General features: G+C 37.4%; 1 protein-coding gene across 1 annotated transcript in view; it reads left to right on the top strand.

The window, feature by feature from the left end:
• fut8b (fucosyltransferase 8b (alpha (1,6) fucosyltransferase)) overlaps positions 1–13,917 on the top strand; it is a gene marked incomplete at both ends in the record, with an annotated part of 77,376 nt that extends 63,459 nt beyond the window's left edge. Inside the window, 3 exons of the mRNA XM_079830512.1 lie at positions 8,182–8,358; positions 9,760–9,910; positions 13,588–13,917. Of these exons, the coding sequence (XP_079686638.1) occupies positions 8,182–8,358; positions 9,760–9,910; positions 13,588–13,917 (658 nt within the window). The remainder of the gene's footprint in view (positions 1–8,181; positions 8,359–9,759; positions 9,911–13,587) is intronic.
• Positions 13,918–15,807: the final 1,890 nt, after the last annotated feature.

Raw genomic sequence — 15,807 nt, 5'->3', positions numbered from 1 at the left:
GTCGATTCAAAACCGCCAAACTGCTGAAATCACGTGACTTTGGCGATCCAAACCGCTGAATCGACTCACTGATTCATAACGCTTCGAAGCTTCATGATGCTGTGTTTTGAAATCGTCATCACTATATAAGTCGTTATTTAGGGTTTTTTTGCGCACAAAAACTATTCTCGTCGCTTCATAAAGTTATTGTAGAACCACTGTAGTGAGATGGACTTTGTAACGACGTCTTTAGTACCTTTTAAGGGTCTTGAGAGTGAACCGTGCCATTGAGCCAATGGAGGCCTTTCAGAGCCATCAGATTTCAACTATAATATCTTCATTTGTGTCTGAAGATCTTACGAGTGTTGAACGACATGAGGGTAAGTAATTAATGACAGAATTTTCATTTTTGGGTGAACTAACCCTTTAATTAAGTGTTCCTCAATTTAATGGATTAAAAGTATGCATTACATACATTTAAAGTTTTAAAATGATCATAAAACGTGTCTTGTGCTATGAAATTGCCATGTCAGTGTCACAATATTATTATAATTACTGACAATAGCGAAGTTTTTTATTTTCTTTTTTATAGCAACCGTCTTCATCAAAAGACTGTGTGATTTATGAAGTAGCCGCTATTATGTTGTGTAATATTTGTGGGAGCAGCATTTTGATGAGAAAATGTTCAAGTGTCGTACATATAATGTGACTATCAGCTTGAAGCACAAGCCCTTCCCATCATGAAATAAAGAAGACTTTTGAATGTTTTGTACATTAATAACCTCACGCATTATGTGGCTGTGATCGCTCATCGTGAAAAACTGCTTTAACGATAAACTGAGTCCGGTGACAAGTATGACTTTATTGGCGTTTTGTTCAACACACTTTTGCCATTGCAATTAATGAAATAACAATAATACCAGCATCATGTAGAGCATATGTTCAATTGTAATGGATGTATTGCACAGAACGGCTCCGTCTGTTTATTCGGCAATATATAAAACTTCGGATCAGCGTTTTTTAACTTACTAGAGGAGCAGAACAGCACATGGCAACTTTTCGGGACTGCACCAAGCAAAAATAAATCATAATCATTACAAAGAGTCATTACAGATAAAGCGTCTAACAAGGTCTACGTGCATTCATTCTAATGGCTTGTTTTCCCCCACAGCATATGGCAGATATTACGTTTTGTGGGCGTTCTCAGTAATGCCGACCAAGTCTTTGACTAACAGACAAACGACAATCCACCTGTCACTCAAAGTGGCCACGCCCTTAATTATGCAGAACTTTAAGGCTTTTTATCATGTAAACGAATTAGTTATAAATAAATTCACCCCCTCACAGTCGTCATGAAGGGCAAAATTAGCCGTATAGACCAAAAGCACAATGTGTACCAGGCTGTAAACATGTTTTATTCTGCTGTAAAGTTGGGCATTTTAACATGAGCTCAATGAGATTCTGCTCCTTCTGGAGTCTGTCTCTAGTGGCCAGTCCATGAACTGCAGTTTAAGTCACTTCCGTATTGGCTTCAAGAGAAACTGCGGGAGGTTGCCGCTTGGTGCTGGGTCGACATTTCATTCAGTAACATGAGTTTTGATTTATATGATGTTCACATTATTTTACATCAGGGCTGGCGTTTGATATAGGCGAGCTAGGCGGTTGCCTAGAGCGACAAAATGTCTTGTGTCGCCCTTAGGCTTACTTCCCATTAAGCATAGAATTAGAACAAGCAAAATAAAACATAATGTTTATTAACCACGATCATCCTTGGGCGCCCCCTCAGCCACACGTTGAATTACTTAACCTGATTATTAGATTGAATTGAAGGCGTTCAGGCGTTAGGTCAGGCAAGTGTGCTCATCACTGGCGCATTCATCAAAAATGAAGCGGTCTAAACCCTCGAGTGCACAGGGACGGAAAAAGAGAAAGGCAGAAGATCAAAAGAAAGCCCAGTATAGAGGTAAGTCTTCTCATCTCAGCCATAAAGGTGTCAAACGAAATAAATTTACTTCGTATTTTCAATATTATCAACTAATATTGGACGGCATTGGACATGTCATTGCTGTCACTAAGCTATCACTAGCTAGCTAGTTAGTTTTCTACATATTACTACGCATTACAAACATAACTTAACTGACATTAAGGAAGTCCAGACGAGCCAAATTTTAATGCTGCGTCAATTTTGAAGGTGAATAGAAATGCCAGAAACAACTGTTCATCTTTTATTATTTGAGATAGGGATAGAGCTACAAGAACTTATATATTTTAATTTTGTAGTGGTAAGTACAGTGTATCCATAATAGCACTTTTGTTTGTAGAGGGTATAGTTAATCCAGTTTATGGGTCATAATTTGCTTAAGTGTCCTTACAGGTGCATAAGAGTGTTTTTGCACAGTTTATGGAGTTAATATTTGGTAAATATCCTTGAACATTCTTTCTAGCATTTGTGTATGAACAATTTATTACAGTTTCATGCATATAGTCATGTTAATAGTGTCCTATGTGAACATGTTCTGCATTTATTTTCCCCTAGGTTTTTTTCTTTTTCTTGAAAATCGTATTTGAATGTGCGGCAACTACAGTATAACAGTCAAATCAATGTCAATGTCAAATATGAATAAGAGGAGAACATTTAGCATCCAACTCAAAATAACTGCTTTCAACAGATCAATCTTTATTCATAATCAAATTTATTATGTATAAAAGTCGAAGAACATTCAATGCAAACTCAAAAAAGCTGCTTCTGTCTTATAATCTTTTGATTATGAAAGCACAACAAACAACAAATAAAGTCTTAAAGGTCCCATGGCATGAAATTTTCATTTTATGAGGTTTTTCAACATTAATATGAGTTCCCCTAGCCTGAATATTGTCCTCAAGTGGATAGAAATGTTGATCGGTGTAAACCCGAGTTCTGGCTGTCTTTCTCTGCCTTTGAGAAAATGACAGGCCAGACGAGCCAATCCTGAAGTCTCCTGGTTTGACGTCCAAGCAGGAACGGTTTCCTCCCTTTCCTCCACCCAGAGAATCTGGCACGCCCAAGCGAGCGTTATATTTGTTTGTCCTCGAGAGATCATGGCTTTTAAACGAGCGAGGCATGCCAGTTGCTCAGTGTTTGGATGTACAAATGAAAACAGAAGTCTTTTTTCAGTTCCTTCTGACCTGTGATCAGTGATTTCTTATGTGTAGCTAATTATTTATTATTCGTGCACACGCTGCGGCTTCTCTCTCTCCCGACAGAACGGTGTTTTCATGTTTTCTATCTTGTGAGTCAGTGTTTTTGTACGTCCTCGTCGCGTCTATCTGTTCTACAATGTGCATACAGTCGTTTCTGCTCAACATCAGCAGAGTAACATCTTTAGAGATAAACCTCACACACGCCGAAGCTCGGGCTACACTGGCCGGTTGGCCTTCAACATCCCGACCCCCAGTACTGCATCTGGCCCACAGCGGAGGCACCAAACGCGGCGTGAGATTAAGCAGAAGGGGGGTAAGCGTGAGCATATCCGGGCTAGCCAGCTTTCCCCACAATAAACTGGATTACCGTAAAGCTTCAAATAATAGCCGAGTCCCAAATAGACGCCTGTCTCTTTTAAACGCCTGGTGTGACGACAGGTTTGGGTAAATAAAGGCTGGTCTCAAATAGACGCCGGGTCTGTTTTTCAGTATCGGGCTGTATTTGATCTTCTCAAACCCGTCAGATCGTCTGTTCTATGTTTTGATTAGATTTCACGTGACAGACGGAACCGTTCATGAACGACTCATCACTATGGCAACATAACAAAGAGGTTAACGAACTTTCAGTCTTCAGTTTTTCTTAATTCTCTCAATACCACCATGGAGAAAAGTATAATTTGACATTTAAGCTGACAGTTGTCAAATTTCAAGCGTGGGTAAAGCTGGATACGGAGCGGCTGAAAAATTCCTTTAATGCTTGCGCGCAGACGTGCGCGTGTGTTTGTGTGTGCGAGGGAGAAGGAGGAGATATATTTCATTAACTTCGGGATGTTATCCTTGGGTATGTGGCCTGACAGTAGCTTCTGATGGAAGCGAGGATCACCTTATCCGTTGTTTCAAAGAGGGAGAGCCGTGCGCATCTGGGCGGAGCTGTTAGTGCGAGCAAGGCAGGCAGAGTTAGCAGAGGCTGGAGAGGGAGAAGTGGAGGAGAATCGCGGGGATGATGATAGTGATGAATAGAGTAATTCTCTATCACATTGCAGTTGTTTTACAGGGTAGCCTTCATTCTTTCTTGTTGATGTGTTTCGGGCAACAAGTTCATACGCTGAATGGATTTTAGCGGTAACGTTAACTTATATTGTTCTGCCCATTGCTGTCACATCGTTTCGTTTTTTGTGCTGCCAATAATCTAAGACATTTCTTACATTAAATGATTTGTTAAACACATTCAAATTAATTATAAATAAAACGTAATATAATGTGGTAATCCTCCTACCGTCATGCTTGAACATCTCAACACTAAATTAAAGGCCTGTCTCTTATAGACGCCTGTTTCAAATACAAGCCGTTGCAGTTCGGTGATTTGGGTGAATAGAAGCCCGGGCTATTATTTGAAGTTTTACGGTACATTCGATTACTGCTGTTGTGTCTTTGATTGCTCTGTGTACTCAATGTGCGTCACTGACACTTTTCATATGATAGGAAAATATCTAAAAATAATGCTATAATCAACACTTACTCGTGGTACATTGCGTGTGTTACAAAGCTGGTAATAATGATGAAGACGGGCTCGGTGTGACTGGGACTCGTGTTTATTCAGAACTCTCAGATACAAACACAATAAACTCGCGCTGACAGACAGCGCTCTCACAACTCAGTAGTTACTATAAATAACTTTGTTAGCAATCGCTCCGTCTCTGGTACATTAGTGATGTCCGGTTCGCAAACTAATCATTCTTTTGAACTGGTTCTTTTTAGTGAACCGAATCAGTTCACCAAATCGGACTGAATCGTTCTAAACGGTTCTTGTCTCGAGTCAGCGCTGATCCAAAATTTACTAGAGTTACTAACTTTCTGACATGAGTGACAGTCCCTCCGACTAGAAATAGACTTGTAAAGGAGTTTGTACTACTAAGCTGATCAGGAGATTGTGCTCGCCCCAGGGTGTCAATCAAAACACATCACAGGATTCAGATTATTCACTTTACTTTGTATTAGTATGAGTGTAATCTGAAATAAACAAATGAATAACATATTACAATAAATAATTGCAATATACATACATAAGGGATATACATGTCATTCTACAATCAATGCAATTATCCTGGTTTGGACTGCACTACCGATCTTAACCGCTAGATGACACATGAAGCGCATATAACAAGGATCGCGGATTCTCCGTGTATCTGAGGTAATGCTTAGTCATCATCATATATCGGCAGGATTACGGAAAATACGCCCAATAATATTGACGTGACACTCATTAGAGGTATTAACATTGCACTAAGTAATCACAAGCATAGAGTAAATAATAAACGTAGGGAACTTAAATAACTTTGTATCTGTTATATTTATGGCAGTCAGTGCAACATGAATGCTAAGGCCACTAAGGAGAGACACAATTTGACAATTTACATTAATTAAAGCTGTAACACGGCAAATAACTATACTAAAGAACACATTTAAGTAAATAGACTTACATTTTATCATGAACGCACACACAGGTAAACTGGAAGGATATAGGAAAACGTGATGCGTGTTCTCCTCTTAACTCGGCTTGCTGACTGTTCGGGAAGTTTCTAGCTCGTCACCTTGCGTCCGTTTGACGTCACCAATAACTTTGCCGCTGATTGGTTGAATCTCCTCAACAAGACTTATAACCTGAAGTATATGCTAGTAACTACAACAGTTCACTGAACTGAGATGTGCTGAGAACTGATGAGAAGTGAACTCAGGTCCATCCGTCTCTCTGGCAGCAGCTCGTGCCTGCTCGTAGACCTCGTTAAACCACGCCCCCTCCGCTCATTTCAAATGCAAAGATGTCAGCCAATCACAACAGTGGCCGTTTTTACTGAAGTCTCGCAGCAGACACGCCCCTTGAAACAGGGCATTCAGCCACAGGGCAAACATCAGTATAGAAAAAATGCCTTTTATTTCTAAATTATGACATTTTATGATGTAAAAATCATACTAACAATATAAGTACACCTCAGGAAACATTATAAAATAATAGAAAAATGCCATGCCATGGGACCTTTAAAGTGGTGGAACATAGTGCAGAACAAAGTGCAGCCATTAAGTTGGCCCAACAGGGCATTGTGTATCAAAAAGTTAAATGAAAATAAATAAATAGAATGATGAAAAAATTACATCTTACAAAAAAAAAAAATCAATAGTCCCATAGTATTCAATGGCTGACTGTAGAAGGTGATTTCATATAATAATGTAAATGTACACTCATTACTTGTCTGAATTTCCACATTACAATGGCCGTAAGCTACAAGTCATAAAATATGATATTTTTCCCTATCGAATTAAAGTCTACTGTACAGTAGAGAATTCAGTTAAAGGGTTAAGTTATTTTTAGGTGGGATATTATAAAAGCAAAAAGCACTGAACAAGACCAAAAACCTTGATTTATTAACCTGTTAACACAGTATACCCCATTTCCCCATTGTATGTACTTACAAGTAATTTGCCCACCGGCAACTAGAGTTACCGCTTGGACTTTTGACTAAGTATACAAAAAACTATAGATCTGTTGTAAGATTTGTTTTGTTTGGATGATTCTAGAGACCTTCATGATTATGTAGATATATATGTGTCAACAAAAAATACTTATTAGTAACATGGAAATGACCTTTCTTTGGGAGAGTTTGCCTTTGCTATGCTTCCTGGAAGTAGGGGTAGGAAATCGTCAGTCTCATGTGACAGGAAGGAAGTTAATACCTTTTTTTTTCTTCTTGAAATCCTTTATTTGGTTGTCTGCTTGCGTATCATTGAGATATAAAACATGGATAATATCTAGAAAGGAAAATGACAACTATACACTGCGGCAACTATAGTTGGGTTAGGGTTAGGGTTAGGCGCAAAACTCAATCTCGCCTAGGGCAACCAAAGAGCTAGAGCCGGCCCTGTTTTACATGTGTATCTGATCACATACGATTGCTTGTTTTTTTGCTTCTTCTTCGCCTGTGTTTTGATCAGGAGATTCTTTACTCATTCAGAAGATGAGTAATAGCGCCCCCTGGGGTATAACAGTGAAAACAATTCTGTGAAAATCTGGGAAAATTCTGTGTTTGGCGGGAAAGCAGTCCTGCATTTTTTTGAAAGACAAATATGTAAAGCATCACTAGTGAAGTATTGAAGTGCATGTGTGTGTCGTCCTGCAGCGGTTGTGTGTTGTGTGTCCATCATGTGTTTGTTGATGCTGTGCTAGTACTGCTTTTCACTAATAAATGATCAGACTTTTAGACTTACCTGGTAAATTATTTCAAAAGAATAAATGGACTTGCAGTGAGTTGATATGCTCATATGAAGTTGAAGTTGAACTGGCTGTATTAGGAATGAATGTTCCTCTTCAGTATTTTGTCTGAAAAATACTCATTTTAATGTATTTTATAATGTTTAAATATACATTCACAAAATATACATCACACAAGGTGTGAGAGGAGCAGCACATTAATGGATCTCAATGGGCTTCTGCTGGATATACACTGATCAGGCATAACATTATGACCTAATATTGTGTTGGTCCCCCTTTTGCTGCCAAAACAGCCCTGACCCATCGAGGCATGGACTCCACTAGACCCCTGAAGGTGTGCTGTGGTATCTGGCACCAAGATGTTAGCAGCAGATCCTTTAAGTCCTGTAAGTTGTGAGGTGGGGCCTCCATGGATCGGACTTGTTTGTTCAGCACATCCCACAGATGCTCGATTGGATTGAGATCTGGGGAATTTGGAGGCCAGAGCAACACCTCAAACTCGTTGTTGTGCTCCTCAAACCATTCCTGAAGCATTTGTGCTTTGTGGCGGCGCATTATCTGCTGAAAGAGCCACAGCCACCAGGGAATACCGTTTCCATACAGGTTACAATAGGATTTCCAATTAGGTGCCAATTAGAATATGCAAAGCAGGTTACATCTCAGGCGACAAATGAAGGGATGGTTTCAATTGTTTCTGTAGACCGAAGCCGATAAATCCTGTTTGGCTGTATAAACTCATGTTTGTCTCTGTCTTACAGTGTGCATGTCAGACGGACGGATAAAGTCGGGACGGAGGCCGCGTTTCACCCCATAGAGGAGTACATGGTCCATGTGGAGGAACAGTTCCAGTACATGGCTCAACGGGGCCATGTGGATAAAAAACGAGTGTATTTGGCCACCGACGACCCCTCGCTGTTACAGGAAGCAAAAACCAAGTGAGTTATGAGTCCCGAAAGGGTCACGAAACCCTCTATTCTGACAAATGCTACAAAAGTGCAGAGAAAGAGAGACAGACAACACAAAAACAGCTTCTGGTCCATGAGGCATCAAAGGTTTCCACAAATGCACGCTGCAAAATGAAGAAATATACATATTATACATGGTTTTATAAGCTAACATTATTATACAAATACACACATTTTTACTTTATATCTCATTTTTTAATTGACCTTAAATTTAAATGTATTTATAGTTTAAAATTTTATTTAATTATAATATATTTGTTTTATTTGTAATCGTATACAAATGAAAATGTATAATTTAATATGTAATTACATAATGAAAAACATATTTGATGAGTCATTGTTATTTGTATATTCTTCCAGTTTGAAAATTAAAATGTATGTATTGTTTATTATTTATTTATTTATTTATAATGTATTTGTTTTATTTGTAATCGAATATTATAATTACAATAGTTACATTTTAGATGTAATTTTATAGTGAAGCACATTCAGTATATTTTTGATAGGTCATCGATATTTTAAATGTATTTTGCACTATTTTCGTCTTCCAGTTTGAAAATGTACATTTATTTGTAGTTTATAATTTATTTATTTATTTATTTATAATGTATTTGTTTGGAATTGATTGATTTAATTTGTAATTGTATATAAATTTAAATTTATTATTATTTATAATTCATATGTTAATTATATAATGAAAAACATATATATTTGATGAGTTATTGATATTTTAAATGTGTTGTGACCTATTTTTGTCTTCCAGTTTGAAAACTAAAATGTATTAATTATTTATAATATATTTTTTTGGAATGTATTTTTTATTTGTAATCGTATATTATAATTACAATTGTTACTCTTTATATGTAATTATATAGTAAAAAACATATATATATTTGATAGGTCATCGATATTTTAAATGTATTTTGCACTATTTTGCCCATCATTTCAAAAAATTTAAATGTAATTATAGTTTATTATTTATTTATTTATTTATAATGTTTTTGTTTGGAATTTATTTATTTTTTTGTAACCATATATAAATGAAAGTTATAATTACAGTTGTTTCATTTTATATATATAGTTATATAATGAAAACACATATTTTACTATATTCTAAATGTTTTGCGCTATTTTCATCTTCCATTTTTTTTATTTTCATTTTAAACCTGGAATTCGAAAATAGTGGGAAAAAGCTAAATTTTTCTCCTAAATTTAAAATGACATTGTCTTCACTGATGTTAAACACAAGCTGTTCAAATGTCAGAAGGTATAGTTTAGTGTTTCAAGACCCGTTAAAGTTCATGGTCACATCTTAAATTGCCCTGATCTAATATTGCAGTGTATTTTTCATATTTTAAATGTGTTTTTCAGGTACGCCGACTATGAGTTCATCAGTGATAACTCCATCTCTTGGTCAGCGAGTTTACACAACCGATACACGGAGAATTCCCTTAGAGGCGTCATCCTGGACATCCACTTCCTGTCGCAGACTGACTTCCTGGTTTGCACCTTCTCCTCACAGGTACATAAACCACGACGTACAGAAACTCATGGCAAGACACCTTTAACCCTCTGGGGCTCTTCGGTCATTTCTGACCCAAATTTTTTAAAATAAAAAATGTAAAAAATCGTAGCTTCATTGGAATGGTACGGAACTTGGTGACTTTATTGGTACTTGGTATATGAACACACACAAAAATTGGGGACAGGATTTGAAAAAAAAAATAGTCACACTCAGGGTCTTCGGGTCAAAAATGACCCCCATAGGAAATTAGATTAGATTAGATTAGATTAGATTAGATTAGATTCAACTTTATTGTCATTACACAAGTACAAGTACAAGGCAACGAAATGCAGTTTAGGTCTAACCAGAAGTGCAATAGCAGCAAGTGCAGGATATACAACGTTTGCATAAGTGCAGGACATGGATATGTACTGAGTATATATAAATATGTCTATAAATAGAGAGATGGTTATTACTATAAACAGAATTTACAGGTGAATATGTACAGTGAATAATATACAGATGGTTAATACTATAAACAGAATTTACAGGTGGATATGTACTATGAATATAATATAATATACAGATGGCTATTACTATAAACAGAATTTTACAGATAGAGGTATACAATGATATGTTAGGCTAAAATGAGGAATATGGCAGTGGATTAAGGTAGTGCAATAAATTATGGACAGAAGCTATCCGAAAAAAAGTGTAAAAGTGCAGTGGAAGTGATTGCATATTACAGTTAGAAGTACGGTGCAAAATACAAATGTAAACAGTAGGTACTGTAAATAACAGTCGGCAGTGCAAATGAGCATAATCCAGTTACGGTGTGGTAGTGCAAAATGAATAAGTAAACAGTTGTTACTGTAATAAAGAGTCGGTAGTGCAAATAACAAAGTGAAGGTGGATGTGAGGTAGGAGAGTTATCAGTATATGAGGGGAGTGGATCAGCGGGGGTTTGAGTTCAGTAAAGAGACAGCTCTGGGGAAAAAACTGTTCTTAAGTCTGCTGGTCCTGGTCCGGTGGATCCTGAAACGCCTGCCGGAGGGCAGGAGAGAAAACAGTCTGTGGGCTGGGTGCGAGGAGTCCTTGAGGATACTGCGAGCTCGATGCAGGCAGCGTTTCCTCTGGATGTGTTCGATGGCAGGCAGTGGAGTCCCTGTGATGCGCTGGGCAGTTTTCACCACCCGCTGCAGTGCCTTGCGCTCCGCAACAGAGCAGCTCCCATACCATACTGCCACACAGTTGGTCAGGATGCTTTCTATTGCGCAGCGATAGAAGTTCACCAGGATAGCCGAGGAGAGCTGATTCTTCCTCAGTGTCCTCAGGAAGAAGAGGCGCTGGTGAGCCTTCTTGACCAGGCTGGAGGTGTTGGTCGTCCACGACATGTCCGCCGAGATGTGGATCCCCAGGAACTTGAAACTGGAGACACGTTCAACAGCCATTCCATTGATGTGGATGGTGTCGTGTGTGCCTCTTGACTCCTTCCTGAAGTCCACGATGAGCTCCTTCGTTTTGGTGGTGTTGAGGAGCAGGTTATTATCAGCGCACCATGTGGCCAGGTGCTGGATCTCCTCCCTATAGGCAGTCTCATCGTTGTTGCTGATGAGACCAATCACCGTTGTGTCGTCCGCAAACTTGACGATAGAATTAGATCCATACACAGGCTTGCAGTCGGCGGTGAAGAGGGAGTAGAGAAACGGACTTAGCACACAGCCCTGTGGTACACCAGTGTTGAGTGTGATGGATGTGGAGCAGGTGGATCCTGAACGAACATTCTGGGGTCTGTCAGTTAGGAAGTCCAAAATCCAGTTGCACATTGAGGTATTGATGCCCAGGTCTCCAAGTTTGGCTATTAACTTGGTTGGGATGACAGTGTTGAATGCTGAGCTGAAGTCAACAAACAGCATGCGTGCGTAAGTGTTCTTATTGTCCAGGTGAGTGAGCACAGAGTGCAGTGCCATGGAAACGGCATCCTCTGTGCTCCTATTGCTGCGGTAGGCAAACTGGTGTGAGTCCAATGTGGATGGTAGAGAGTCTTTTAGGTGTTCCAGGACCAGCCGCTCAAAGCACTTCATGACGATGGGTGTGAGTGCTACAGGGCGGTAGTCATTAGGGCACCTCGGGTTAGAGTGTTTCGGCACTGGCACAATGGAAGTGCGTTTAAAGCATGATGGTACAGCTGCTTGGGCAAGAGACAGGTTGAAAATGTCTGTAAAAACCTCAGCGAGCTGCTCCGCACATGCCCTGAGAACACGACCAGGGATGTTGTCTGGTCCAGCAGCCTTGTGCGCGCTGATCCGGCTCAGTGACTTGCAGACATCTGTGGAGGAGAGTGTGATTGGTGGGTCAGCTGAGGGTTTGAGCTTGGTGGCAGTTTCTCTGTTGTCTCTTTCAAAACGAGCGTAAAAGTGATTTAGCTCGTTCAGGATAAATGAATGGGAAATTGGCAAAAATATGAAAATACAGAGTTTTTTTGTGCGTACAAATCAGCCACGATGCAGAAAAAAAGCACACAACAGTGAAGGGGTGAATCTCTAAAACATCAAGAGTGCAAAACAGACAAATACATTCACACACATACACACAAAAACACACACACAAATGAACGTGTGTCATTGCAAAAGCTAATTTTGTGAAAAGTGTGAGATAAAAGCAATTATTCATCAGTGTAAGAAATAAAGCAATGAAAGCGGGACTGTAAGCCATCAAGGTTGCAAAATAGACACACTCTCACACACACACACACACACACAGGGAAATTTGAGACTGGTGAAACTGTAACAGAGAAATATGAGAATATGTGAAATAAAAAGAGTTACTGTTCATTGAATTATACAAAAAAATGTGTTTAATGAAAATGTTTATTATAAAAGGTTAATAAAAAAAATGCATGACTGAAAGAATTGCATTTTTATTAAGTTACAATTAAAACAATGGGTAACAAAATGCTTTCCAGTTGTTCTCTTTCTAATGCAATGTTCAGGTTTGACTGTATTATAAAGTAAAACTGGCTCTTCAAATTACCATTTAAACCAACCAAACAAACAAAAAACTTGACAAAAACAGTCTTTGAGAATCTCTTATTATATATTAAAATCCACAACCTTAAAAAAAAAATAGGCAAATATGTGCAAAAACAACTAATTCACAAGCCTTTCTACAGAGAGCTGTAAATCCATCTAGTGGCTAAAATATGATATTGCATGATAATAATGCTCACTGCTTCCACCATCTGATTTCAAAAATTGTTTTCTATAAGCCTAGTCTCTACTTTAACCTGAAATACAGCATTAATAAAAATATAATTAAAAAAAAAAATATATATATATATATATATGTTCTATTATATTCAATGGGGAAAAATGGATCATAATTATTACATAAATATTAATATTTATTATATTTATTTTATATAATATTAATTATTATCATAAAATTCTCTCAAAACACAAAAAAAATATTATTGAACAAAAATACATTTAATTGATTTTACTGAAAAAAGAATAATAATTGATTTCAGGGGTCGGGTCACTTTTGACCCGAAGGTCCTGAGTGTGACTGGAAAACGAAGAACCTCAGAGGGTCAAATACCTGCGCTAATAAATATGAACAATACTTTAAAATTGGTCAAAGTTTACACGAAGGTCAGCATTAGTTTTCTGATGTTGTTCTTCTGGATGTGTCAGGTGTGCCGTGTGGCTTATGAGATCATGCAGACTCTTCACCCGGACGCCTCGGCTTTCTTCCGCTCTTTGGACGACATCTACTACTTCGGTGGACAGAACGCGCACAATCAGATCGCCGTCCACCCGCACCAGGCCCGCACGGCTGAGGACATCCCGCTGGAGCCCGGAGACGTCATCGGAGTGGCCGGAAACCACTGGGACGGATACTCGAAAGGGGTCAACCGCAAACTGGGACGCACCGGCCTCTATCCGTCCTATAAAGTGAAGGAGAAGATCGAGACGGTGAAGTACCCCACTTACCCCGAGGCAGACAAGCTGCTGAGCGCATAGAACAACAGAGATTAATCATGAGCGCAGGGACGATGCCGAGGATCGCCCGACGGATGGAGCTTTTAGTCTGATCTGAATGAGGTTTGTATAGATTGCAGAAGGATCTCATCGACTGCTGTGGACATCAAGAGCCTTCGAAGCGCCTCTCAGATCAGCAGAAGCAAACGATTCAAACGTTTTTTTAATTGTTTTTGGTTAAATATTCTCTTGCCTTCTTTGCCACGTTCTCTGTGCTCAAACTGGAGTGAATCTCACAGAAGACATCGGGAATATGTTCAGGTCACATTTCATCCACAAAATCAACAGAAAATGTAAGAAATGATATTGTGCATGAAGACAAATAAGCCTAAAGGAAATAATACCTTCATTTATATTATTTTTGACATTTAAAATGTATTTATTTAATTTTATTCACACTTAAAATTATGAAAAATATTTATTTATTTATTTGTATTTTATGGTAGTATTTGATTTAAGCTGATTTAAATAAGAACATACTTAATACAACTTTCAGAGACATTAAATTAATGCAAATTGGAGTTAAAATTTGTTTAAAATTCATTTTAAATGTATTTATGTATTTAGTATTTCTTTATTATTGCAATTATTTTACATTTATATATAATATAAATGTGTGTGTGTGTGTGTGTGTGTATATATATATATTTTTTTTTTATATATATAAAATATATATGTGTATATATATATATATATATATATATATATATATATATATATATATATATATATATATATATATATATATACACACACAGTGTTGGGGAAAGTTACTTATATTATATACAATATTGCATTACTTAAAAAGTAACTAATTGAGTTACTTAGTTACTTTTTAAGAAAAGTCATGCATAACATTACTTTTGCGTTACTTTTGTATTACTTTTTCTCACCTGGGCTGGGTTTTTTTTTTTTTTTTAGTTCTATTTTTGTGCAAATGGAAAGACCCTTTCACACCAAAATTGAAATAATAAGCCTCAGGCCGAGGTAAAAATGCACATTCACGCGTGTGCAGTTGAGGGTGCAGCTCAAACACACCTTTCAGCTGCCATTCTGGATTATGGAAGAATAGGACGCAGGAGAAAAAAAGTGTAACACTTACTTCCCCAATAAAAACAAAAAATCAACTCATCATTTTTGCTCATGGTTTAACTAAATCGTCGAAGGTCAGCAGCAAGACATTGGTCAATAGAGTGAGATTAAATGCATAAAAATATTTGTTTTATTTAACATATTTAATTATTGGAGGGTATTTAGATTTTGTATTTGACTGATTGTAGTCATTTTGAGGAATACTGAATCTTTTTTGTGCAAGTGAGATGATAAATGCACACATTTAGTCTAGAACTATAATAACCCTCATGTATACACACAACGCCTCTGAAATTATTCTTGATTTCTCTCAACATGGCAGGAGAGCTGTCAACTTGCGTTACTTTTTTGAAAAATGTTGTAAATTTTAAAAGTAATGCGTCACTTTACTAGTTACTTGAAAAAGTAATCTGATTACGTAACTCAAGTTACTTGTAATGCGTTACCCCCAACACTGTATATGTGTGTATATCTTCATTATTATATAATATATTACATTTATATATAATAATCATATAATACAAATATGTATTATTTAAATTATTTTCACAGTAGTATTCGATACATTGCCTTTATTTATTTATTTATTTTTAATTAACCATTCAGGCACAGAAAATATGTTATTCAAATTGCAGAAAAATTACAAAATATTCCTTAAACAGGCTTCGTGTTCTTTATGCAAAATGTGATTTCTTATTTCTTTCTTTGGATTTAGTGGTGAAATATGATCTGGATATTTTCACGTTCATTTCTCATTTTTCTGTCACCACGCTGCGCTCT

This window comes from Gobio gobio (assembly GCF_949357685.1).
Source record: "Gobio gobio genome assembly, chromosome: 12".
Taxonomy (NCBI): Eukaryota; Metazoa; Chordata; class Actinopteri; order Cypriniformes; family Gobionidae; genus Gobio; species Gobio gobio.
This window is presented reverse-complemented; position numbering and strand designations above follow the sequence as displayed.